The sequence below is a fragment of the Coloeus monedula genome (assembly GCF_965178545.1).
Source record: "Coloeus monedula genome assembly, chromosome: 18".
NCBI lineage: Eukaryota > Metazoa > Chordata > Aves > Passeriformes > Corvidae > Coloeus > Coloeus monedula.
Genome location: NC_138798.1, coordinates 3,175,248 through 3,202,715, shown reverse-complemented (window position 1 = coordinate 3,202,715; position 27,468 = coordinate 3,175,248). Strand labels below are relative to the sequence as shown.

At 41.2% G+C, this 27,468-nt stretch overlaps 1 protein-coding gene across 2 annotated transcripts in view; it reads left to right on the top strand.

Moving 5' to 3' along the window:
• The window catches only part of ATP2A2 (ATPase sarcoplasmic/endoplasmic reticulum Ca2+ transporting 2), a 44,301-nt gene that overhangs the window by 15,637 nt on the left and 1,196 nt on the right, over positions 1 to 27,468 (top strand). Inside the window, exons 6-20 of one of the 2 annotated variants that reach the window (XM_082293661.1) lie at positions 7,583 to 7,663; positions 9,013 to 9,098; positions 10,048 to 10,512; positions 12,860 to 12,948; positions 16,115 to 16,217; positions 16,740 to 16,871; positions 16,961 to 17,083; positions 17,250 to 17,468; positions 18,232 to 18,567; positions 18,775 to 18,995; positions 19,973 to 20,175; positions 20,342 to 20,427; positions 20,825 to 20,958; positions 21,959 to 22,076; positions 22,191 to 22,311. In XM_082293661.1, the coding sequence (XP_082149787.1) occupies positions 7,583 to 7,663; positions 9,013 to 9,098; positions 10,048 to 10,512; positions 12,860 to 12,948; positions 16,115 to 16,217; positions 16,740 to 16,871; positions 16,961 to 17,083; positions 17,250 to 17,468; positions 18,232 to 18,567; positions 18,775 to 18,995; positions 19,973 to 20,175; positions 20,342 to 20,427; positions 20,825 to 20,958; positions 21,959 to 22,076; positions 22,191 to 22,311 (2,517 nt within the window). Of the gene's footprint in view, positions 1 to 7,582; positions 7,664 to 9,012; positions 9,099 to 10,047; positions 10,513 to 12,859; positions 12,949 to 16,114; positions 16,218 to 16,739; positions 16,872 to 16,960; positions 17,084 to 17,249; positions 17,469 to 18,231; positions 18,568 to 18,774; positions 18,996 to 19,972; positions 20,176 to 20,341; positions 20,428 to 20,824; positions 20,959 to 21,958; positions 22,077 to 22,190; positions 24,995 to 27,468 lie in introns of those variants that run through there. The other variant, XM_082293660.1, reaches the window with a different exon arrangement.

Genomic DNA, 27,468 nt, shown 5'->3' with positions numbered 1-27,468 from the left:
GTATCTGAGTTTCTGTAATTTAATAAATGAAAGTTCAATAGCTGCAGTCAGTAAGTGACCAAAGCACAGGCACAGTAGTTCCTCTTTTCCCTGAATTTCTGAAGGATGGTTCTTGTCATCTGTTACTGTATCTGTAAGTACTCAACATGTTAAAAATATACACAGAGTTGCCAGAAGCTGTTGCTTATTAAATTAGTGTATATTCCAGAAAACTTAGTTTTATACCTGGCACAGAGTAGGCAAGAACTGCTTTCTGAGGCTTTGAATTCCAACTGCAGAGCACTTCAGGACTCTTGGGTGCCTTATAATAAAAGAAATATAAATTTTGGGATGAAGAAGGTCAGGAAGGAAGATTCTTGAGGTGAGTTACATCAAAGTCCCATGTGGTTGTGAAGAGCTCCAGGTTCTCCCTGGTAGTACAACTAAAAAACGTGGATGTTGCAGATCTTACTCCAGAACATCTGGGTCCTTGTGCCTGTGTAACTTTTCCAATAACTAGGATTGATTTTCAGGCTCAGTGCTAGACATGCAGGTTTACTTTTTCTGGGAAAGTATTGAGATTGGAAAAAACAAGGAAAAGGATGGAGGAAGGCTTAAGCCCAGAACAGAGACCTGCTGGAGGTGGTCTTAAAGCAAACTGCTGATAGCTTCTCTTGATAGGGAAAAAGAATTGACTGCAAATGTTGTGGTGGGTGTTTCCTTACTGGGTGCAAACTGTTGGGTTTGAGTCTTAAAGCATGTCTTTTGCTTTTTTTCCTAAAGTACTACTTTTGAACCAAAAAAGACAGGAAAGTAAGATCAGTGGTTGATAAATACATGTACGAGTAGGGCATAAATCTGTGAGCTTCAGTGAATGTTTTGGCCAACACATCAGAGGCAGCTTGGGCATAACCAGACACAGTCCAAACTCTGTTCCATACTTCACTGGTGTCTGGCGTCATTTGAGGTTCAACTCAGGGCACAGCCTCAACTTGTGTCACTTTTAACACACATTTGAAATATTGCAAAACATATTTCCAGTTTTTACCCCAATTCTGGTAGCATTTTCCTTCTGAGTTACTAAACTGTTTGGTAAAAATAGTGAAACTAATTCTGGTTTAGTTGCTTGAAAATTGAGAACATATTCTGATATTCTGTACTCTGACAGAACTGATACTGAGTGGGTTTTATTATAAGCACAAATAGTACTGAACAAAAAGCTTGAACATCAGGATAATGTTCTGTTATTACTGTATCACCCTAACAAAGGAAGCTTTTTTTTTTTAAGGCTAAAGAAAACTTGCATTTGGAGCTTTGCTTCACTTCCAGAATTCTGACTCTTGGTTCTTCTGTTACCCAAATGCAGCATAACTTGGAAACAGGACTTCAGCTTTGGTGTGAAGATGATGTTGTTCTCTACCTGACTTGCCTTAAGTTGAGGCTTAACTTACCAGTCTGTTCTTTCTGCTATTAGGTATTTTTGTAGGCTGATCACAAGAGTTTGCCATCTACTAGGCAGTGGTATAAATAGATCCACTAATTAAAAGCTAAAACTAGACAAATTTGGTTTAGAAATTAGTGCGGGCTTACAAGCTGTGTCCCTGTCCATCAGCAAATCTTATCTAATGTTCTGGTGCCCTCTTCAGAGAGAATGACACAAGTATGTGTTTAGAGAATATAAAGAAACAAATTAAGAAAATTTGAGTCTTACATACTGTTTAACACAGTATCTCCATTTTTCTCAACCCTCAGTTTTGACCTGGAGTTATTTTGCTCCCAGAAAGCAAAGCTTTTTCTTTCCTTTTGGCTTTTCTTGATAACAATATAATACATATGTGTTGTTCACTTTTTTTTTTTTTTTTAAACCTCTACCTTTAACAGTTCCTGGGTTAGGATACTCACACTTTGCATACACTGCACAGTAACCTTGGTGGATATTTTTGGTCTGCCTAGAATGCAGAAGGTGGATGATAGAGGCTGTTTTATGCAAGTTGTCTGATGGAAAGAATGAATTTAAATGTGTTGTTCTGTCTCCTTGTCAGTGAAAGCAAGTGCTGTTTTACTGCTGTGGTTACAACTGATGGACCTTTGCTGGTGTAATCTGTCTCATTGGAAAATAAATCTTACCCTCCTGGTTTGGAGTGGAAACTCAGACTTAAAATATGGTTCATAATCACTCTTCTAATTTTGACACTTTGATAGTCTTGGCCTTGTATGAAGGTGTAGATGGACTCAATTATGTTCCTGTTTTGTAGAGCTTCTGATTTTTGGTACTATTTTATTATGCCCTGTTCAGGAAGCGTTAAATGCTTAAAACCTGTTACTACAGAAGAAAAATTAAGTTTCTGATGGTCGAAGGAAATCAAGCACAACAAGAAGATGAGATTGTCTGTGTACAAGGGGAGAAGAGGAGCTAAGCTGAGCTTGTGTTAAGGAAGTTTAATACAAAAACCAGTTGTGCTGGAGCAGCTCTACCTCTAAATAAAAGCAAACCATTCTGTTCAGGTGTGAGCTTTAAGTATTACTGTCCTCAGCAATACTCAATTCAACACTCAGAAAACGCTCAGTTCTGTTGATTGAATCTATTCATTTCAGTTCTTAAACTGAGTTCTTCAATTCTTCATGTAGGAAGCTTCAGTTGCTTCAGTTTATTAATAAATATTCACAATGGTGTATCCTCTAATTTAGAGTATAAACTTACTTTTGGGTAAGAGAGGGGACTGAAATAACTGACTCTTAAATTAAGAGATTAAATGCCTCACTAGGAAAAGTGGTTTAAATAACTGTACCAGTAATCTGTCATGTTAGACCAGAAAACAGTTGCTAACACTTCATGTGTTTTGGTAAAAGAATTAATACTTCTTTTCCTTTGGCTGGTAAACCCCCGTGTATTTTCACTCAGGTGTTCTAATAGCAGTGTGGTAGATTATATCTTCTAAACTTGATAGTATTTCTACTCTAGCCTGCTAAAATTAGAGCATCCTAATAAAGCAGGAGAAAGACCATAGAGTCTTAAAAACCAAAATACATGAACTTGTCAACAATGAATGTTAATATATTAAGACACTTTTTTTTCCTCTCTCCATTTGGTGGTTTATGGCAATTGGTTTGGGGATGCTTTTACTCAGTTTCAGGAGCTGTTTGTGTTCACAAACTGTTCAACTACAGAATAATTGGAGCTGTACTGATAATCTTTATTACAAAAGTCCAGTTCCAACCCCCAACCTGCTGATAGCAGATCCAGGGTGACACTGGCTTTGGTTAATGATAAACATAAATAAGAAAGTGTGAGGTACATATTGTATATGAACAGCCCTTCTGACTTCTACAGGAAGAATTACTTTCATTTGCTGTGATCACACAGAGGGACTTTCTGCAAACATATCACTTTCTTTGCTAAGAAGAGGAATTGTTCTTGTAACACATTAACATAAAAAAGAAGCAAAACTTTTCACTTTTGACAGTGTACCTGCCTGTAAATCTCTTGAGTAAGTCTCCAGTGGTGTGAGGGGTCAAGAGTTAACAGAGCTGATATTGGTGGTCAAAGTACACATTTCAAGCAGTAGTTTTGTTCTGAGGACTGTTCTATAGCATAGTGGCTTTTGGAGGTACAATTAATGTTGCTTCCTGAGCCTCCTGTCACCAGCAGTTTTGATTAGAAGATCTGACATATGGATCTCAATAGACTGTATTGAGATAGTCTAATAATTTGAGACTTGAAAGATGAGTATGGTCCTGTTGTAGTCTAAGGTTCTTTGTTAGTACCCAGAAGTAACTAAAAATACAAGGGACTGAAATCCACACAGCTTTAGCAGTTATTTTCCCTCCATCATTGCTCATAGAATGTGTCCCATCACTTCTGCCCATCTTTCTGGGCTGTTTAAAGCACAGACTACCATAGCCTGCAACATTAATATTGTATTTTGGCTTTAGAGGTCTCCCAGTGAGTGTCTCAAACCACTGTCTGACAGAATTCTGAAATGAAATACTTAATTTTATTGCTTTGCTGGAAACTGGTAAAGTATTCAAAGGGATATCAGTGCTCAAATGAAACACCCAGGTAATGAGTTGGTCATTTCACTGTAGGACTTGGTCAGTGCCAAGTATTAAACTGGGACTCAGGTTGCTTAATACATTCTGTATGTGAAGTTGATGTGGGACAAGTCTGTGGAGAAACAGTGTTGGACTGTGTAAAAATCAAATATGTGTCAGTGCCTGTTCATACAGAGGGAACTTGACCCATAACACTGCCACAGCACTGGGAGTAGGAAGATGAGGGCTGGGGAGCTTTGAACTTGAGAAGAAAGGCTGGGGTGTTGGGTGTAATCAGTGGGAATCTTGGCAGGTAACATTGCTGGTTAGGTGGCTGAAGAACCCAGTATTTTCAAGTACTAAATTATCCATATTTTCAGTGAAAAATTGTGACTTCTTTAAAGCAACTGAGATAAACTTTAAATTCCTATTGCAACAAAGTACCACTCTAGTTTCTACCAAGGAGTGGAAATTGTAAATTGTCTGTTTCAGTACGTACAGTTAAATAAAATGGATATTTATCTTTTTTAACCCCCTGTGGGGACCAGGTTGTTTTTAAACAGATTCATTTATTCTGTGCTGAAGCTGAGTATTAAAATTCTAAAATGCATGAATAAAAGGATTCTGTGGGTAAAGCTGTAATGATTCAAACCAAACCCTTCTCTCACTCCTCCAAGCAGCACTCAATGCTGTAGTTAGTGGGGATGTTTTAATCAGTAGTTATGCATTTGGCTACATTATGTTTCAGAACACATACCTGGGCAGTTTTGAAAGCAGTTTATTTGATTTCTTCAAAGCTGCTGTGGAAATCAAGTGACTATTTCAGATTAAAACCTTCAGTTGAAATAATGGATAAAAATATTTCTGCAACTGAGTTGTTATTTTAGATGTCAGACTACAGAATTGTGTCATTTACTGTAGCAGCTCTGTGCTGAGCAACACAAATACATAATCACTTTCTCATTTCTTTCAAGCCTTGGGTATTACTTTCATTGGTTCTGTGGACTGAATTGTATGCATTTTAAAAAGCCTTCCAAAAAAACAACAACAGACAATTTTTTTCCTGTTTTAAAAGTATAGGGAAAAAACACCTTCTATTTGTAGATGAGATCTGTAGTACACTGCTCACTGAACATTTCCTGTGGTTCTTCTCTGTCATAGGATGACTTCCTATTTATATTCAGCTTCAGTTGTGCTCTTGAAAGTATATTCAAGACTATAAATGACTTAGTGTCATAGTTGTTATTTTGCAAAGAGCTGTTTAAAATATCTCTGTAATTGACCTTGCTGTGCAGTTTTCCTGCCTGTTGGAAATGCCTTGAATATTTTACTACAGCCTTCTCAGTCAGAGAGGGCGAGTGAATAATGTGTCTTATCTTAAATTGTTGAGAAATTTATAAAGCTGCAGTGTCATAATAAATTTAACACTTCGGTTCTGGCAGTTCAGGCAGTTGATAACAACAGTAGTAGTTTTCATGGAAATACTGATGTTGAATATCAGTAGCCTGTTAGAGGAGTCTCTCCAAGTATTTTAAGTCTTGTGAATATTGAGTTTGAACAACTTAGAGCAGTTCAGAAGTAGGTTAGAAAATCACTTGTGAACTTTGCCATATGTCAGTCCAGTTGCTTGAAAGTTTTAAGATTAGTCTTTTAACAGCTTCTTTTTTGTGTTATGCATCTTTACCAGTGTTGTCAGATGTGGTGGATGTGGGCTGGCTGTAGCTCTGCAGCTCTTCCCAGTGCTCTGAAGATGTTTGTGCAGGTTGACAGGCGCTCACCACATTGCTCTGAGGGCTTGGCCTGTCCAGCCATATCTGAAAAGCAGCTGCTACTGTGTGTCTGCAAATAACCCTCCTCAGGACACCAGGAGAGCAATTGAATAGTTTTGCCTTTTTTGGCCTAGGCCACCGTTTGTCTAAGGCTATTTTCTCTTGCTGCTCAAGGGCATTGTGGCTTAAATTAGTATTCACATGGTATAATGATACATTTGTGCCTGGTTTTTTATCCCTTCGTATACACATGCTCACAAAAACACACGTCTGACTTTGCAGGCAAAACTATACAATCTTTTCCTGGTTTTAATGGTTGGAGTTACTCTGAATTTACAGAAAGTCCCATGGTGCGAGTTTTCCTAATGTTTGAAGTAGCACTTAATTCTCCTCTTCAGGGTTTTGTTGCACAGTTTTCTACTCCAGGGTGTGAGTGGTTGGATGAGCCAAGGCTGTGACACCACTGTAGAGATTTTCATGATATTATTTCTTAATGTGCATTATTGCTGCTGATTGCATAAGCAGTTCCTGCAGGAATTGCAGCTTATTTCAATTTCACTGCAGGGACACAGATTCCACCTACTGAAAAGATCAGCTGTCTTTAGTTAGTTATTCTCCCTTCTTTATTTCTTTGCATTATTTTATAATAATTTAGCTGACACTTGAATGCTTGCGGTGCTAAATTACATTAGGAGTGTTCAATCGTGTTAATTAGCAACATTGACATGCAGAATGTAGAACCCCTCCATGTGAGTCAGAAATGTGCCTCGTTAATATGCTTTAGCAAGTTAATTTGCATCCAGCCATTTATTTTCAGTAGGCACAAAATGGTAGGGCTTTAGCTTTTTTTCTTAAAAACTAGGAAAAGCTGGGTAAGAGGAAGTAGGAAGGTAGAAAAATTAGTTTTGAGATGTTAGGGATGCTTGAGCTCAGCTGACAGCTGGATTCATCACTGTCATTTTTAGGAGTGGTGTTAACTTTTATCATCTGCTGCTTTGGTGTCTCCAGCACTTGTTAGTGAACTTTTTGTTGTTTGTGAGTTGTTTGTTTTGTTTTGGTTTTTTCTTCAGTGTTGTCTTTTGCAAAGTAGAAATGTGTATGACGAGATAAACATAACAGAGATCTGTGAAAATTGTAACTGGGATGTGGATTGTGGTTATTTAATAGAGCAGCATTACTGGAAAAGAAAGCTACTGTGTGATCTGAAGTTAACATCCAACTCTGAAACATCTGGCAGGATTCAAAGTATAACATTACAAGAGCATATTTGCAGAAGCACGTTATTCTCACAATTGGTGCCAAAGAAAAGGAAAATACAACTTCTTTTAGTTTTCTAAATAAATAGATGTGGATAATGTGATCTTTGGAGAGCAGAGGACTCCCTTTGGGCATAGAGAAAACAACTAAAAGGCTCTGCAGGACCACTTGTTCTGAAAAGGAAACTCGATTCACCTTAGCTACGGGGTTTGACTGTTTATAAATACGTCTTCTGAAATTGGTGTCTTGCTCTTGAGAATGTTTTCCCTTTGCTTTCAAGTGGCCGTGTGGTTAGAGAAACAATCCAGTGATTTACAGCTTCTTTCTTGGAGGTTAGGTAGGGGCAAGTCTAAATTGTCAAAGTGTATTGGATACTCAGAAAATGGGAGTACTGCAAGTCACGAAAGCAGCAAAAACTGCTGGTGAGCTTAGTCATTTGAGCAGTTATTGGAAAGTCATTTTTCTGGCTGTCAGAGCTAAGGGACACGTGGTCAGAAACCTCTCAAACAGCAAAATTCTGACTTTGTCTTGTCATTCCTTTGTAGTTGGAGACAAGGTTCCTGCTGATATAAGAATTACTTCTATCAAATCTACAACTCTAAGGGTAGACCAGTCAATTCTCACAGGTACAGTTTCTGTGACTTTTATGTAATTATGTGCATAATTGAAAGTGCCTCTTCACTGTTTATTTGGAATGATCCATCAGAAACAAGCTTGCAGTTATTGAAGTTCTCTGCATTCAAGTGCAGTAAATTTCTGATCTGGTAACTTCTAGAGTGGCTGAGTGTATTGCTTCATCATTGGCTTTGTGTTCCCTTTAGTGGGATGAACATTCTTACTGCGTCTTGTAATGCTTTTTTGGTCATCCCCTTCTCCCAACAGACACAAGCAATTTGTGGGAAACGAAAATAAAAATTATGAATTTCTCTTCTAGTTTACAGAGTCTGCTAGGTTTGAACATCTTGTCACCACTCAAATATGAAAGTATGTAAATCTACTAAATGTCTTCTGCAACAGGAGAGAACAACTTTTGCAATACTGGCAGCTTTTAAGCTGCTGCCACTAAAGACTCAATACACTCGAGCCTTATTTGCTGAAATTCTGTGCGCTCACATTCGTGTGTTTTCTGGTACCAGCCCTCAAATGCAAGAGCTATTTTTAGAGCCCTTTTCAGATTTGTTGAAAACAAAACAAAGTAGCAGCACTTCTGAATATAGGAAAGAAGTTGGGAATCAACCAAGCATGCTACAACAGTTTTCTTTCAGCTGGAACATGAAGATCTGCCTGCCTGTTTTGGTAGCATAAATTAATGTTAACTAGCTCTGAATTTTAAAACAGTAAAGTATTCATAGGAAGCCTATTTTTCATCCTTGAATCTGTCTTGAAACAGGCTCCAAAGTTTCTCACCACAGATCCTGAATAGCACAAGACTGATCAAGCTTTACTTATGTTTAGCATAGGAAAATGGACTCCATGCCTGTAAAGCTGTCGGAATAAGTAGAAATAGCCCACCAGAATTCTATAAAAAGGGACTATTCCTTGCCTTTATTTAAGTAACAGAATTCTTGTTTTAAAGGAAGCCTTTGCTGTTTTCAGCCAAGCTGGTGCTTGAGTCTCCTGACTGATAAAATAGGACTGAGGTCTGAGATGCTGCTCAACAAAATCCTTTTAAAAGGAGGAAGCTTTGGCTCTCTTGAGCTTACACAAAGTAGTGTAACTCAGTGACTGAAGCTGAGAGCACCACCTTGTGAAATCTGGTGTAGCAATGAACATCTGCTTTTTAAAGAAGAGGAACCTTTCTATACCTGTGTGACATGTTGGTAGAAGCTGATACATAATTTTCAGCTTTCTTGGCCAACATTTGAGGAAAGAAGTTTGACGTCCTAAAAATTTCAGGGCTCAAGATTATAACTTTTTGAGTCCCTCAGGACTCCAGATGCATAATCTCTTTTTAAGACTATTATCTTTATTTCAGGTGAATCTGTGTCTGTTATAAAGCACACTGACCCTGTGCCTGATCCTCGTGCTGTAAATCAAGACAAGAAGAACATGCTCTTTTCTGTAAGTTATTTGTTTTGAGATTTTCAGAACATTTTTAAAATAACACTGAAGCTGATAAAAACGTGCAGAACTTCAGGTCTTCCCCCAAAAGCTGCATGACTTTGCGATGTTCTCTACACGTCTGTGTGTGTGTCTCCATACACATTGAACTAAATGCATTAAAAATTAGAATTAACTTTTAATAAAAGCTGTCCTCAGGGGAAGATGCTGGATGAAACCAGTCTATATGAGGAAAATTATTTTTGTCCTTCACAAGGAAGTCTTGGAAGGTAGAGCACACACACTTTTAGTGTCTCTACAGTAATTTCCTAAAGTAATAGTTCTTCAGCATGGTAAGAGCCCACACAAATTTTGGTGTTGTGTAGCTACAATTGAGAACTGGCTTTCTATATAGGAATGAAACAGTTTGTTCAAATTTATTTAAAGGAAGCATTAAATATCTTTCAGATAAGAAAATAACTTTTTGCTGGCAGGCTGCTTAATTTAACTGTTCCTTTCCATGTTAAATACGTTCACACAGGGAGCTTCAGAGAATACATCTATTAGTCATAGTAAATAACATTAAATCTGATAAAATAGAGCCCTAATTTAAAAAAAAAAGAGGGAAAACACATTCAGTATTTCAGTTGAAATACATACTGCTTGCTCAGCATCTGGATTTGGCTGTGCTGCTTGTGAGAGATCAATAGTGACTGATTTTGAGCCTGTTCTGGGAGCAGAAATTCCACCCTGGAGTGTTCCCTTACAGACACAGGCAGTGTCATCCTCTTCCTCTTTACCCTTTTCCATGTCCTGGCTGAGACACAATCTGAGCTTGCATGAGGTGGTTTGGTTTGGGGTGTTTTTGTGGTGGTTTTTTTTGTTAAATTAAAACCAAACAAAAGAAACTCACCCACAAAACCTGTTCGTAGGTTGACTCCAAGTTTTCCCTTCTCTTTCTTTACCTCAGGGTACAAACATTGCTGCTGGTAAGGCCATGGGGGTGGTTATTGCAACAGGGGTAAACACGGAAATCGGGAAAATCCGTGACGAGATGGTGGCCACCGAGCAAGAGAGAACCCCGCTGCAGCAGAAGCTGGATGAGTTTGGGGAGCAGCTGTCCAAAGTCATCTCCCTCATCTGCATCGCCGTGTGGATCATCAACATCGGCCACTTCAACGACCCCGTCCACGGCGGCTCCTGGATCCGCGGCGCCATCTACTACTTCAAAATCGCCGTGGCCCTGGCCGTGGCCGCCATCCCCGAGGGCCTGCCTGCTGTCATCACCACCTGCCTGGCGCTGGGCACACGCAGGATGGCCAAGAAGAATGCCATTGTGAGGAGCCTCCCCTCTGTGGAAACCTTGGGCTGCACCTCGGTGATTTGTTCTGACAAGACGGGGACCCTGACCACCAACCAGATGTCTGTGTGCAGGGTACGTCCCACTGGCTGCTTCTGCTGCTCCTTCTCTCCTCAGCCGCTCTCAGTAGTCAGCATGGCTCAAATTCTCCTGATCCCAGCTCTTTCGGTTCTCATATCATCAAAATCCTGCCTTATTTTCCTAAGATAAGCCTCCACTTTAAATTCAGTTTTCCACTGTGTAGTCTTGAAGGCTTTTGTTTCTTCCCTTCTTTAGTCATGGCTAAAAATAGCTCTACCCACACTCAAGGAAGAGAAAGTTGTTTGTAAGCAGCTTTCCATTGACTTGTCTGGGAGCCTTTCAGGTTGCTGGTAATTCTTTGGTGGGATTTATGCCTTTTTTAAGAAAGTTACACTGTCGACCAGACTGTGTGTAAGTGTCAAACACTTGGGTCTTTAATTGAGAAAGACAACAATGGTGGAGAAACTTAGTATGAGAAAAGGAGATTTACTGCAGCAACTTGGGTAGTCAAAGGTGTGTTCACTTCTGAGGAGGTTCCACCTTTATTTGGTTATGTTACCTGCAGTAGCTCTGCTGGTCTCGTGTGGATCACTGTAGTGTTTTCAGTGTGCAACACTGACTAATCTGGCAGCTTGAGGTGCAGTTGACCGTGTCACCAGCATTGCCAGGGTCATCTTCAATGTTGGTGTATTTTTAGGTAAGCGTGAGTTCTGTGCCTTTCCTCCCTTCCCCCCAGTACTCTGTCTAGAGTTGGCTAATTTGGGACTTTCATGGCTGATCACTTAACATGCTGCGTGTTCAGTTGCCAGTTTGTGCTTCTGTGTAGGGATTTAGTGGCGAAAACACTGAATTCTTCTGTTTAATAACTTTAGATGTTCAGTGGCACGGCAACTCCAACATGAAATGTCCAGAGTCTCGTTACATTGGGTTAGAATTCCAAATGTGTGCATGTTGAGCACTGCACACCAGTGGTGAAAGTTTGTAAGCCCTAAGCACTTTATTCTCATGTGATTGATGGCTTTTTCTTTCTAATTGGTGGTTGACTTGTTCTGCTTCCTTAAGTATCGTAGTATTTATACCTAAGAGACACAAAGCAGCTGCTCATCAGTATTCCAGAAGAGGTTACTTGCAGTAGAGTTGCATAACTGCCCTAGTCTTTGCAGGGATTTTTTCATCCTGCAGATGCCAAAAGCAGGAGGCTTCCTGGTTAACTCATCATTTAAGTTGTGTTTATTTAAAAGCTCAAAATGCTCTGCTCCTTATTTAGAGGGCTAAATGTTTTAGATCTTGTCCAGTACAACTTACTTGGTTCCTTGTTAACCTCTGACAGCTGCAGCAGAATGTGAATTGCAGTTTGCAAAAATGTAGCAAAATTCTAATACCTGTAACAATGAGTTTATTTTATTGGGCTGTATTTTGTGAGAATGCGTCTCTAAAACATAGGGCAGCACGATGAGGGGAGAGGAGGACATTGCTAAAATGTGATGTGACAAAATGGCCTGTACTAACCAGTGGATCAGAAGTTCCATTAGGATACACCATCAATTAGTGAGAAATTATCTTCTCCAGTACCACTCCAGCAAGCCATGAAGAGTAAGACAGCTTCAGGCACTGTGGTTTTTATCTCCATCCTCAGATGTGGCTCTGCCTGCAGCTCTCCTAGAAAGGAAACAAAGGAATGACTGAGTTGCAGGTCTCTTAGAGGTACAACTGCATCCCTCAGATGGTTGTCTGAATTTGAAAATATCATTTCACCAGTGCTAGAACAGCACTTGAGTTGGCTGAATGGTTTAAACTCCCAGTGTTTCATGTGGTAAAGTGACTTGTAACTGGAAATCCAGGACAAGCAACACTTTTGCTTAAGGCTGGTATTAAGAGAAAGTGGCCATAGTCTGACTCTTGCTGAAACCTCACCTCTTAGATCTCAGCTTCTCCTATTTGTAAATGCTTTTATTTTGATTTTGGGAGGAATTGTCAGTGTCCAAGCTGACAGTGTCCAGCTGAGCTGCTTTTGACTGTTTCAAAGCAGATAATTAGTTCATGGTTTGTGTTACATGAGGATTAATACACAGCTGTGAAGCTTAGGAAGAGCTTGGATCTAGTGAAGATTGTCAGGTGGTGTGTGAATGGTCTTCCCAGCTGAAGTGTACACAGTTCCTGTGGTTTTCAGCTCAGTTTTCTAAAGAGATCTGTAGGCAGAAGGGCTGTTACCTGCACTTTGTGCTTCAGTGTATGGAGCTGTTCAAACATACGTGAGATCGAAGTGCAGAGGATCAGGACTTGTCTGGTTTGTTTATTCAGCCTGAACTTGCCTCTTGTACCTGCTTGCTTAAGGCCTGTTTAAATCTCTTGAATTAATTATTGTTCAAAGATAGTAACACTTGTAACTCTCTAATTTCAGATGTTTATCCTGGACAGAGTAGAAGGAGACAGCTGCTCTCTGAACGAATTTACTGTAACTGGTTCAACATATGCTCCCATGGGAGAAGTGTAAGTGTTCTGTTGAAGTTAAATATTTGTCTGTTTATGCATTCACTATTACTTTGGTCTAGAAAAGGGATGCGTGTAATATTCAATAGTGATTGTTAATAAATGAAAGGGCAGCCTGTGAGAATGCACACTGAAGGGCTGGGGGCAAAGTAATTAACAGGAAAACGAAGATCAATGGTAGAAAAGTAAACTTTCATAACACTGAATACAGTCTCCAGTATTGCCAAGTTCCCTTGATAATCTAAAAATTAATTATGGGTAGAGAGGATTTATTTTATTGGAGTCTTACTGGACTGAGATTAGCTATCTCAGTGCTTCTGCTTGTGAGGTTTACTTTTATGTAAAAACTGGGTAAATCTGAAGAAGGTAAGCATTTGCTAATCTGTGAGCTCAGTGTTTCCAATTTCCCTGCCTCAGAGAATAGGGAAGTTGTTTTTTCTGAGGCATCTTCTGAATGTGTTACTTCTTAAATTGACTGTAAATTCCTGTCCCTGGCCCTCAGTAGTTTATTGGTGCATCTGTGCTTGAGTTGATGTGTGTTTATCCCAGCCTTTGCTATTTGAGCTGCTGTTAAACCCAGTCCTTTAGGAAAGGAATGAGGTTTGGTTTACTTTAGCAGTTGCAAGTCTCTACTAGTGAGGTAAGTGGTTCATCCTGAAAACTTCAGGAATTTTTAGGACTGCTTCTTGAAGAAAAGTTTACTGGCTTGTTACAGCTCCTTTTACTTGGTCAGTCCTCCATGTGTTTTATAATCTTATCAATTCAGTTTTACTTGCAGAGTAGCATTCTGCCATGGGCAAAGTAGAATTTAATTTCAGTTATTGTAAACGTCTGAGCCTTGTGCAGTTTCATATGTGTGCCTCTGACTCCTGCAATCTTGCCCATCTCAATAGTGATTATCTCTGTTTAATTCCCACAGCAGTTAAGACCCTGGTGTTCCCAGCAGCTGGAAATCTTAATTCCCCAGTTCTCCTTTTTATTTCAAAGCTAATTGCTGTCAAAAGCTTTCACTTTCATTTCAGGAGGCAGCATTTGCTTAGGCAAGGTGACTCCAGACCTTGCAAAACTCCCAGCTGTTGCTCTTTAGCTGGTCTCACAAGAGCTCCAGATAAACAAAAGAATAAAATAGAATGTGGTGCCAGATGTGGGGGATAATGAGACAGATAATGTTTGTTAATGTGCTGTTTTCACTTGCTGAAGTTGGAGAAAGTGAACAAGTGTGTTAAACTCACAAAGGATTCTGAGAGAGGGAAGTTGCCTCAGAAAGGCTCTTCCGGGAGCATAAGGAAACTCAGCTCAACTCCAAGCCTTAGGGCTGGTTTATTTCTGCGTTTATGGGCAGCATTTAAAGCAGTGGCTTTGAAGGGATTTTGAGTAAGGTGACTGACTTCATCTTGGATTGCAAACTGTCACTGAAAATGAAGTCTGGGGGGGGGTTAAGAGGCAGTTAATCCATTGCACTGCCCCAGAGCAGGACCTGCTCCAGATATGAACCATTTCAGACAGGTGTTACTTGGTACTTCAGACACTGTTGGCTTCCACAGCCTATTCAATTTCATAACCATTAAGTGTTTTTGCACTAAATCAGTATTTTTTCGCTTAGTCTTAAAAAATATGATACCTGACTCTCCCCTGAGATTCATTCAGAATATAAAATCACAAATATTCCCTTCTAAAAACACCCCAGATTTCATAGTGATTTATTTTGCAGGGATATTGGGAGTTTGTCAAAGTTTGGAGTAGTTCTGCCATGTGTCAGCACACTCAGTGCTTACTGCAAACAGAGCACAAACCCAACAATAATTAAGAACTGGCAGATTGCATTTGACCTTCAAATGAGTTAATCTTGAAAAACCTGAAGCTGTAAGAAAAAGAATTCCTTTATCCAGAACTGATCCCAGCACCTTAGACTGCATTTGTTCTTCAGAAACTGTTGATAAGGGACACAAAAACAAGGGTTATAAAAAGCACACCCTGGTGTAACAAGCTATGGATAGTCCAGTATGCTGGTGTTCTTTGAGTTCAGAACAGGTGAAAACAGGAAGTTTTGGGTGGGATAGACGAGGTGACAACCTGAGAGCTGGACTTTAAAGCCACAGCTTATGGCTGTAGGATTATATGCAAAATGAAACATGAAAAACATACTTGTTTTCTTAAAATTCATTTTGTTCTTGTTCTGTGTTACACAACACTGGAATTTGTTTGCAGTGCCACAACTGAACAAAAGCTTACATAATGGGACATGTCATAGTCTGTGTTGTGAATTCTTACGGAGTAACGATCCACATCTTTCCTCCATCAGACCTTTTTTTTTCCCCCTCCTTGGGAGCTTTAATAAAAGATGTTATATATTAGCTCTGTCTTGCTAATTTTGCTGGTGGGAAAATAACAGTATTGAACACTGTCTTGGTTCTTTTATTCTTGCTGTAGAAGTATGGGAATGTTCCAGAAAAGGAATAAATTCATTGTTTCCAAATGTGAAAGCAGAGAAGTTGCTTCTTACTTGTGATGTCAAAATGGTGCTTTACTTGAGGAAAATGTACCTTCCCTCTCTCTGAAGCCTTGAGATATTTGTCATTAAGTGTGTACCACTTCTAGGAAAGAGTATTTCTTTTCTAGTGGAGTTAGTCTTGTGAAATGACTTCACTTTTCATGGCTTTAGGATGCTCACATATAATAGACATTGATTGTTAGGAAATTAAAGAAGTGAAATCTGCTTTAATGCCTGCCCAGTTCATGCATTTCATGCATTGCAGTGAAGCTGCAGAATATGCAGCAGGAAGGAAGCTAAACTCCTCAGGTATCCAGCAATATCCCTCTCCTGTGTGGATCTCCCCTCCGAGCCCTGCACATGCTCAAATAGTGCTTTCCTGTGCCTCATCACTGAGCCCTTTTCCACGCTGCTGTGTGACTGTCACTGGAGGAAGTGAGGTTTTGTCACTCAGGGAGTGATGTCATCAATGATCTTGTCATTCCATTCATGGCTCTGACCAAACTTCAGAACTCCCCTTCAGCAATCCTGCTCTTCTCAACAACTTCTGTAGTTCCAAGTCCATAACTAATGAGCATTGTACTAAATGGAAATGCAGTAAAGAGGATAAAGAAAAGATGAGATGCTAATTCTAGATAACTAACTTCAGTCTCCCCCTTTTCTTCTTCTGGAAAGGCATAAAGATGACAAACTGATTAAATGTAGCCAGTATGATGGTCTTGTGGAACTTGCAACGATCTGTGCACTCTGCAATGACTCCTCTTTGGATTACAATGAAGTAAGTTCATATCCTGGAACAGAGGAGAGTGTGGGAATGAGGATAAATGTTCTCATCTGTCTGTGTAATACCTTGCAGTGGTAAATCCCCTTCTAGTCAAGGGGGGAGAGTATTTAGGCCCTCTGAAGTATTAATTCTGATAATTACTTGTTTGTTGAACACTGAGAACTAAATCCAGCAGCAAGTGTAATCTGTAATTTGGAGATTTCCTGGTGCTGCTTTCTTGCTTTGCCTCACTGCCTTACAGTTGCTGCCAATCCCAAAATGTCTTAAATGCTTGATGATAAAGTACTGACACCTCTCTCTGCTGCTCTTGAGGGTAAGGGCTTCAAATTCCTACAAATCAAACTCCTCAAAGCTGCTCTTTTCAAGTAGTTTTACTTGTTTCATGTGCCACATTAAATCTCATTAAGCTTTTCCCCTGTTCCCCCCCCACCCTTGTGAAACTTGAGCTTTTGTCTGTGGCAGGTTCCAGGTGAGGTTTAAACTCCTGTGCTTTTGTTTGCTTTGTGTTAACTCAAGGCTAAGGGAGTTTATGAAAAGGTTGGTGAAGCCACAGAGACGGCGCTTACGTGTCTGGTTGAGAAAATGAACGTGTTTGACACAGACCTGAAGGGACTTTCTAGAATTGAACGCGCAAACGCCTGCAACTCAGTGAGTCCCCCTTTATTGGCATTGTTTGGGGAGACAGCTCTGTAGTATGTATCACCTAAATGCATTTGTATGCTTTTTGTTTTAATAAGGTAATAAAACAACTCATGAAGAAGGAATTCACTCTGGAATTCTCAAGAGACAGGAAGTCGATGTCTGTCTATTGTACTCCGAACAAACCGAGCCGCACATCCATGAGCAAGATGTTTGTTAAGGTCAGTCCCTTGAGTGAGTGTGGTGGTGAAATGGTGTTACATACTTAAAAATTATGGTACAATGAACTGCAGCTTGAAGTGGGAGGAAGGACTTCATAATTTAAGCAAATGTTGTAATGGAAAGGGATTTATTAAGCTAAACTACTTTTTCTTTTTGCCTCTGCAGGGTGCTCCTGAAGGTGTGATTGACAGATGTACACATGTCCGTGTTGGAAATGCTAAAATACCTTTAACCTCAGGAATTAAGCAGAAAATAATGTCTGTCATTAGAGAATGGGGAACTGGCAGAGACACACTGCGTTGCTTGGCTCTGGCAACCCATGACAATCCTCCCAAAAAAGAGGAAATGAATCTGGAGGACTCCTCAAATTTCATTAACTATGAGGTAAGATTTGTAGCACTTCTGCCTCTCCCAAACTGGAGAATGGTGACTCCTTATGTTTGATTATTCCTTGAGGAAGTTACATCTGAGAATTTTCTTTCTGGGTATTTTTGATGTCAGACACAACAGTTCCTCACATGTGTGGAGGGAATGCTCGGTGTAAGAACAGACTTTGTGTTTTAGAAGAAACTGTTGATGGCATGTAGACAGACTGCTGCTGCTTGGCTAAAAGCACAAGAAGAAATCAGTTAAACAGTGCAAAAATTGTGTTGTTGTTTCAACTCTTACGGTTTTTCAGTTTGGCATTGCTCAACTGCAAGACTTTTTTTGGGATTGTGTGGTGGAATATACCTGCTCTGGGAGTCAGGTTCACTTGCCTGCCTCTGTGCTGACAGCTGCAAGGGCTCAGTCCATGATTATCATCTTAGCTGCTCTGTAATTTTCCAGTGAAATCTGTGTCTGGTATTTAGAAGGAAGGTAATAATAGTTGCATGAGTTTTGGCTTGTGCTCTCTCTGCTCCTGGCACTGATGATAAAAATGAAAGACTCAATGCTTGCAGGTTGAATTTGCAAGGCTGGCAAGTAGAGCACGTTTTAACTTGTAAAATTAGTGCATTTGAAGTAAAATTTGGTAAGGCAGGACAAGGAGCGATCCCAAGTGTCACGACACAGAGAGATGTAACGTGCAGGGAAAACAATTATTTCGCTGCTGCCAGAGGAGAAATCTGCAGGATCTTGCACTAAAACTCGGCGTATCTCGTTTCAGACCAACCTGACGTTCGTGGGCTGTGTGGGAATGCTGGATCCCCCAAGGATTGAAGTAGCTTCATCCATAAAGCTGTGCAAACAGGCTGGCATCAGAGTTATTATGATCACTGGTGACAACAAGGGCACGGCCGTGGCCATTTGCCGCCGCATCGGGATCTTTGTGGAAGATGAGGACGTGTCCACCAAAGCCTTCACCGGCCGGGAATTCGATGAGCTGTCCCTTGCTGCCCAGAGAGATGCCTGTCACCATGCCCGGTGCTTTGCCCGTGTAGAGCCTTCCCACAAATCCAAAATTGTGGAGTTTCTTCAGTCTTTCGATGAGATCACAGCCATGGTAAGCGATGGTTACTTGGTTAGAAAGGCAAATGCTATGTTTAAACCCTAATTAGGCCTTCTTAGAGTAATTCCCCATTCTGGAAAACACTTGCTTCTATGTTTCCCTGCACTTAGTGAGTTTTAAGGATCCCAAACCACACCCAGTGCAAAATTCCTTTCTGGATCTGTATGTTAATGCCCACCCAACTCTGAATTCTCGTTTTAGACTGGGGACGGTGTCAATGATGCCCCTGCACTGAAGAAAGCAGAAATTGGAATTGCCATGGGTTCTGGTACTGCAGTGGCCAAAACTGCTTCTGAAATGGTTTTAGCAGATGACAACTTCTCCACGATTGTGGCTGCTGTGGAAGAAGGACGGGCAATTTATAACAACATGAAACAGTTCATCCGATACCTGATCTCCTCCAATGTTGGGGAAGTTGTTTGGTAGGTTTAAATTTATTTTTCCTTTGAGCTAGAGTAGTGATGATGGAGTCCTTCAGTATTTCTCACTAAAACTGGAGGAGGAAGTTCTCCAGGTAATGGATCTCTGTGGAAGTTGCATGTTTCTGTCCTGGTCTTTAGTGAAGAATTGTAGCTTGCCACAAAAGTTGCACATTGTGTTATGTAGAATATTCTAGCTCAGTAAGTAATGCTTTCCAACTGTTTCTATGATTGGAATCATTCTCTAGAGAAGGAGAACCAAAACCTTAATCAAATAGTACAAGATCTGGAATTTCAGATAACGTAGTTATGGGCATGGTTTAGATGTTTGCTTAACCTCAGATTTCAGGAACATGTCTTGTGTTCCTCTGGGAGGAGCAGTGGTGACCCAGCACCACAGAATGCATTTCTGGTGACAAAATGTAAATATTGGTCTCCTCACAGTCCTTACATCAAAGCAGACTTTCTCCCAGAGTGGGATAAAGCACAGCAATTGTCTTGCCTTGTTTCTTGTCAGCTTTAAGGCTGTCCTTCATATGGCCCTTGCTGCAGCCCCTATTTCTGTTCTATATATTCACACAGGCTTGGAGCCATGAAAGTTACAGGCTCATTAAACTTCTGCAGGGACTAGCAGTAATCTAGGGAAATGAAGCTTAGTCATTTGAGCTAAAATGTGTCTTGAAGAAAGTGGTTTGCAAGCCTTTATCCATGTGTATATATATATTTACCTATACAGACAAGTAGAGTGGGGAAAAAACAACCCTAATTTTTGAAGTTACCAGAAGAAGAAGACAGTGCTTCAAAGCTTGCATGCCAGTGGTTAGTCTTTGCTCTTGGGTATGTGTTTAGTTTTCTGATTGTGAATATTCAGCTTGTGATCTTCGGTGGGTAAGAGAGAACAGAAGTGCTGCTGCAGGCTTAGACTTAAACGTTACTGACATGCACAAGAACAAGCTTGTAACTGGTGGGTTTCTTTGTAGTATCTTCTTGACTGCTGCCCTGGGTTTTCCTGAAGCTCTAATTCCTGTTCAGCTGCTGTGGGTAAACCTTGTGACGGATGGTCTCCCTGCCACTGCCCTGGGCTTTAACCCTCCTGATCTTGATATCATGAATAAGCCACCACGCAACCCCAAAGAGCCCCTGATCAGTGGGTGGCTCTTCTTCCGTTACCTGGCTATTGGATGTAAGTACTAATGGCTTTTTTTTTTCCTTAAATAAACTAAGACATCAATTACAACCAATTTTTTTTCAGTACTGGAAGTCTTGAGGCCGAAGTTCAAGTGTGGCAAGCGAGGTCTTGTCTTGAGTACGGTTCACAGCGCTGAGAAAAGCTCTTTGTTTACTTTCAGGTTACGTTGGTGCTGCCACAGTGGGTGCTGCTGCTTGGTGGTTTATTGCTGCTGATGGTGGTCCAAGAGTTTCCTTTTACCAGCTGGTATTTGTTCAGTTTAATATCTTTGGGGGGAGAGGGGAGGTTCTTGCTGCTTTCATACTTGAAATGACTGTACAAACCTGGTAGGTTACGGGAATTTGTATAATTAGACATTTTCAGACTTGTTACTATAAAACTTCATCATGATTAATTAGTCTTGATAGGAAAGCTCAGAGTTGGGATACCTGAGCTTCTAACAATTTGAAGGACTAATTGTTGTCTTGTAAGTGAAAGCCTAAAGGGGATTTTTCTAAAGCAGGCGAAAGTTTATAAGCACTGCTTTTAGGAGTTACAGTAGTAACTTTCCTTTCTGTAATACTCACTGCTTTTTCCTAGTTGCCTATTTTACATTTTAAAAGGTAACAAGCTGTGGAAGTGAGTTGACTCTGTTCTGTTCCAGAGCCATTTTCTGCAGTGCAAGGAGGACAACCCAGACTTCTACGGGGTCGACTGTGTGGTGTTTGAGTCCCCGTATCCGATGACAATGGCTCTTTCTGTGCTTGTCACCATAGAGATGTGCAATGCTCTCAACAGGTTCGTATGTCCCAACAGGAAAGCCAAGCCTCTGCATAGCTTGTCCAAAATCCTGCTTTTTGTGCAATTTGATCCTTGGTGGACAGCTCAGCTAATGAAGAGTGAGTCACATTTCCCTTCCGAGTTCTGGTAGTGCAAACAAAGTGACTCTTAGATAACATTTGAGATCTCTTATCATAAGGTGTATTTTTAAGTCTGCCAATTCAGTCTGGTATTTTACTAAGCACAAGCAACTGAAATATTTTCCATTATTTTTAATCTAAGCTTAATCAATCAGATTATCCCTCCTATGTTGGTATAAAGTGATATCAAGGAGAACTAAAATAAGAATGCTGAAGATATGGAAAATAGCTTTTCCTGCCCTAAGGGAGTGTGGGTTTAGCCAATTAATATTAGATTATAAATGGAAACCACTAAATAGCACAATGTCAAGGGTATTTTTCTTCAAATAGCTTAGAGGTCAGTTAATTTAAAAACAAATAAACTTGAAATGCAAGTGCACTGGGGTAGTCCTACATAAAGATACTGCTCTACATCTGCTGCTCTGGATCTCAGCCTCCTCTCCAGCACAGCATAAATGCAGATGGAATCAAGAGCCAAGCATTAAGAAGGTGCAAGTTCTTGACCCTCTGTAAGTCTTTCTGTGAACTTCAGCAGAAGTGGGTGCACTTGGGGCCCTGGTAGACTCGGGGGGATTGTGTCTTAGGCTGCCATGTCCACACTTCCCTCTCCTCTCTCGTGGAGAGGATTTTGGAGTCATAGTGAGAAGAACAGGCTAGATCAGGAACGAGCAGAACACTTGAGACTCTCGAGAATAAACCCGAGGCTGATGGTGACTGCTTTGCTAAGCTGACTTCCAGGCCAGTTTAAAGTTGCAGCATCCAAACTGTATCCTGGGCTGTTTCCTGCCTGGGATCCCCGTGCCTTGCCAGGCTGCTTTGTGGTTCTCAGAGCTTCCTGTTGGTGTTACAGTCACACACCAGCCGTGTTTCTGTTGCAGCCTGTCAGAAAACCAGTCCCTGATGAGGATGCCCCCGTGGGAGAACATCTGGCTGGTGGGGGCCATTTGCTTGTCCATGTCCCTCCACTTCCTTATCCTTTATGTGGAACCACTGCCAGTAAGTGCTTATTCCTTATCCCCACCCCTGAACTCCCAGACAGAGCAAAACCTTGTGTGAGGCTTGAGGCCAGGGCTGGAGGGGGAGCTTGGTAACCCCTGGCTTTTCTTTCAGATTATCTTCCAGATCACGCCTCTGAACGTGACGCAGTGGCTGATGGTATTGAAAATCTCCCTCCCTGTCATTCTGCTGGATGAAACACTTAAATATGTGGCCCGTAACTACCTGGAACCTGGTAAAGATGATAGTGTGCGGCCTGCCACCAAACCCTGTGCTCTGTCAGCATGCACCGAAGGAGTTTCCTGGCCGTTTGTGTTCATTACTATGCCCCTGGTTATCTGGCTTTACAGCACAGACACTAACTTTAGTGATATGTTCTGGTCTTGACTGACATGGTGACGAGTTTTACATTCAAAGGAAAAAAAAAAAGTTTAACTTAATTTTTTTATTGTTTAGAGCAACTGTCTATTTCTGCTGAATTTTCACATGAACATATTTGCCGGTGATGGAGGTTTCATAATCTAGATTTTGGTTTTTTGCTTTTTCTGACTTCAGTGGGGGCAATATATTCCTCTTTTATACACAGTTAAAGTGTCCATTGACATGTACAGAGAACTAACACTATTTTATGCAAATATTTTTTTGTAGATGAAAAGCATGTACAGTGTTCTGTTCAATAGTCTATTCATCATGTAAAAAAAAAAAGTAAATTTTTTTTGAGCCAGCGGACACTATCAAACTAAATTGGCAGCAGATTTTAGGGAATGAATGTGTGTTGTCTAAAACTAAAAAAGCATGTAACTGTTTGTCTTCTGCATGATCATCCAAACTTAATTTGTCATAAAGTCAGGTTTTGTTCACGAGCAGAACTTTCTGCACTGGGTAGAGAGTCCTGCTCCCTGGGTCAGGATTTCTTCTCGGTCCCCTCTTCCCTCACTCTCGGTTCTTGACTGTCCTTGTTTACACCACTTTCTGTATGAGGTATGCCTGATCTCGCTCGTGCAGAAAATACCATTCCAGGTGCAGCCTGCTGGGGTTCTTCCATACTCTCAACACACATAGGGTTGTTTTTTTTAAGGATTATTTATTTGTCTATTGTATTTTATTGTAACAGACCTTACTTTGCCAGTGTTGCCCATTATGCAGGGATAGGGAGGGCTACTTCTGTCTCCTTAAATCTAAAGCCTTTTTAACACACACACACACAACTGTTTCAATTCAAAAGAGGGGTTTAAGTTGGAGTTTAATACCTTTTTTACACGTGTCAGATCCTTTCTTTTTCTTTCTTCTTTTTTTTTTTTCCCCTTTAAGACCAAAATTTGCAATGAGACCTGAAAAAATAACTTGCACTGCATAGCTAGAAATTGGATTTCCTACACTTAGGGCACTAATGCTCAGTTGTATACATGGAGTTACTCTGCTGGCCTATTGTTAGCCTGACTTGAAGTAACAAGCTCGTGTGTGTTTTTTGTAAAATCTGTAAATAGCACATGACCAAATTGAACATATTGTATAGAACTATTTTTATTTTAATGTGGCACTAACCACCTTCATTATTACGGTAAATGTTAAAGCATGTTTTCAAATTCAGTCCTGTATCAACAATGTGTAAGTCATTAACAGTCCTAACTGTGGTGTTTTTCTCCAATGCCTTCCAACTTTCATCGACTAAAGTGAGTATTTTTCTTCCATTTCACCCTGCCAGTGGTGACTTGCTGTAAAATAGCATATGCTGTATACATGTTGAAGAATAAATAGTAATTTCCTTCATTCCCATGCTGTGTTTTGTCAAACTCTGCTGTGCTACATTATTATCACCACTTTAGACTCTTGTTTTGTGGTCTGAAGCTCAAATTGCTGATTCCAAAGGCAAAGCACTTGCTTTTGGTTTAGTGTACTTTAGGGTCTTGTTTTATGACACCTGGGAGCCTTAGTGCCCCAAGGTCTTATAGCTTTTGGTCTTAAGTTTGAGATAAAATCAGACAAATCTGTAACTTAAGACCCTGACAGCTGTTACCGTGAATGTTTAGTGTCCAAAACTCTCTGGTACTCGTGGTCAGGTGCTGGTTTACTCCAAAGCTTTTCCCTGCTCTGAAGTAGGGGCTGCCCTTCAGAGCTGAGCACCCTTCCCTTGTCCCTGGTACCTGCAGTGCTCGAAGGGCAGGTGCTGCTCCTGGCAAAAACAGCTCATTATTTGTTATTTGCCATCTGAGAAGGCAAAAGAACAGTCTCACTTTAACAGGGCAGTCTTTGAAACTTGCCCTGGGGTCACTGTGTCTGTAGAGCAGCAGGTGCTGTTATCTTGTGCTGGCTCAGTCTGCTTTAGTAACCAAATTCAAGGAGCTTTGTGATCCCTCTTAGACGGGAAGGATAGTTCCAGGCTATGTTCTCTTGGTGCCAGCTGGAATCCAGCGAGCACACATAATTCTCAAGGTTTAAGCTCTCAAGTGGAGAGATGCTCCCTCAGAACACAGAGGCTCTATCAGAAATTCCACTGCATTGTGATACTTTGTTTATAGAGACTTTGACTTGTTTGAGTTGATGCTGAAGTGGCTCAGAGGAGCTGACCTGATGATGTAGTAGGTGTGTTGCCAAACTGTGAGCATTCAAATCTCCTTGAATGCCCTTTTTTAGTGTGGAAGAGCCAAGCTAAGGTTTTGCATTCCACAAAACCACTGGCCTGTGCTGGCCATTTGCTGTATCAATAACAAAGGGGCCGCATGAGACTCGTCCCTGTTTCTTGAAACAAAAAATAATAGTTCCTGTGATGGAGGATTCCTTGAGATCAAAGTATGTACCAGTATGTTACTTGCTGGAAACAAATTAGCAGCTTAGTTCTGTGTGCTCCCACTGCTATTGACAGATGTTTCCAGGGCAGGAACCCACTGAATCCTTGAACACAGGTTCTGCTGAACCTCAGAGCACCACGTGGTGGCCTTTTTAAAGCCACGTGTCTGGCTGCCACCATGAATAATTTGCTTCTTGTTCGTGTCTTTTATGCCAAATAATCCTGCTATACACCCCCTTTTCCCCTCTCTTAAGGAGCTGAAGGGGTGAATGACTGTAGATAAGTAGAATTCAGTCTTCAACACCTTCTCTGTTGGATCTGTCAGTGTTGAAGATGAATCTTGCTGCTTGTCATGGATTTCCACAGACATCTGAGAGCTCGTTCATGCCGCAGTCTCAGAGGCACTTGGGGTAGGGCCTTGTGTTCCTTGGAGTTTGCCTTGAAAGCTGGATGAGTGGTGGGCAGATGGAGTGAGCTCCATCCCTTACAGGCTCCTGAGCTTACAGGAACAGTCAGGTTTTATAAGGTGCTCCTACAGAGCCCAAGCAATCTTCATCTGCCCTGTTTTTCTTCTATTTCTCCCAGTCTTGTCCAAGTTTTCCTGCAGAAATGGAGCAATAGGCTTCCCCAAGATCAGCGCTTGCTGGTCTCGGGTTTGATGGCAGCTGTGCTGTGCTTTCAGGACTTCTGTTTTCCAAGTGTGGTAAATCCCACTCTTGCCTGGTTGGGATTGACCAAATGTTCAGACCTACCATGAGCTTCCTCCTGGGCAGTGAAGCATCCTGCCCTGGAATCACGTCTTTGTGGTCCTGGAGCTGGAGTGCTGGGTCTGGGCTTCAGCCCTGGCAGCTGAGCAGGCTGGGGGAGGCTGCAGGAGGAGCATGAGGCAGCTGAGGGCTTTTCTGGTCTAGAAAGTACAGAACTGCAGTGCAAAGTTTGTAATTTCTGCAGGAAATGTCTGAACTAAAGTGTTTATCCTGAGCTGTATAGATCTGTCATCCTTCAGCCTCAGTCCTTTCAGCTGGAGAAGCCAGGAAGGGAGGACTTTTCAGGACAGACTCATTTACCAACATCTCATTTAATTTCTTTGGTCCCAAATACTTCCTCTCCAACTTCCCCAGTGCTGGGGTTGAAGGTAACTCCTACTGAACCATGTTAGCCCAGAGAAGGTAACAGCAGCCCTTAGTCAAGCAGTACTAACTCAGAATTCCCCAGGCTTGATCTCCCATTCCATTCTTAAAAATAACTTCATATTTTTTGTTTCTCTTTGCTCCCATCTCACCGAGCTTTTTCATCTCTGCTGTTTTCTGGATTCCTTGGTGCCCTCACACATCACTGCTTATTCTCCAGTGTGAGAGGGGTGTGTAAGACCAGGATCAATCATGGGATTGATGCTGCCTTATGCTGGGAACACCAGGAAGGATATTGGCTTGTGCTGGGAACCCAGTGGGATTTGGAATGAGAGCAGCTCCTCCTGAATCCCGTGTTCTGTAGCAAGGAGGATGCTCAGGCAGCTGCAGTCATGCATTGAATTTTTAGACAGGAGCTTTTGTCTTTGCAGTGCCTTGGGGCTCTCTGCTTTCACGTGTGAGCCATCCAAAGTGCCGAGCTACACAATGAGCTGCTCCTTCTTGCTGGCATCTGAGCAATAAAAATAGTTCATACTTGGTTTCCCAAAACATTATTGCAAAAAAATGAGTATGAAAGAGGCTGCAGAAAAACATTTCTACCTGTCTGTCAAAGTGCTCCGAGGCTTGTGTTGGTAGAGAGGCTGTTGGGGAGGTTCCTGGTACGAAACTGAGTTTTTAATCTGATGATAGAATGCAGTACAGCAGTGCCGGCCCGAGAACACAGCTCGAGCCCAGAGTTCATGGTACACAGCCCAAAGGGGGCTGGATTTGCTGACATGAAGGGAGGTAAAACCAATACAGAGTCGTCTGTCTCTTGCACCTGTCTTGTTTACTTTTTTGCACTTCTAACCATTAACTGTTTCCCTAATCTCTGCTAATTACATCCTTAATTGCATTAATATGCATTTTCAAATCTTAGCAGGAGAGCCCAAATTTTAGTGTTGAAGCAGTGTTTGGAAGAGCTTCCCTGGAGCTGTAGGGACTCAGAGCAGTCTCTCCAGACACAAGGCTGACCTTATGCTGTGGTAGGGGTGAAGTACAGCAGGAGCTTTAGGATGTTGTACTCTACCCTTTGCCTACATGTTAATCCGTGTAGTTTAATGACTTCTTCAAAGCTTTCCTACTGCTTCCCAGAACAAGCTGCCTAACTTGGAAAAGGGACATTGTTAGGTCACTTTGGGGCCAAACTTGCCGTAATGCCTCGACTGTAAAAAACAAGTGCGTGGTGTGGAACTTGAAAGTAAAAATTCCAAAGAAGTGAGAATTGTCTGTTACCACTGGTCAGGCAGAGAAAGGCAAAAGCTAATTAAATGTGTCTTGTTTTTCACTGCAGTCTCGAGTAGGAAGTGCTGGCTCTGCTGATAATCAAGAGAGCTGAGCCTTAATCCAGAGGATTCTGAGCTTCAAGAACAAAGTAACCTGAGAGTGTCCCTTCAATGACAGAGCAGCCAGTTACCAAACTTAACATTCTTTC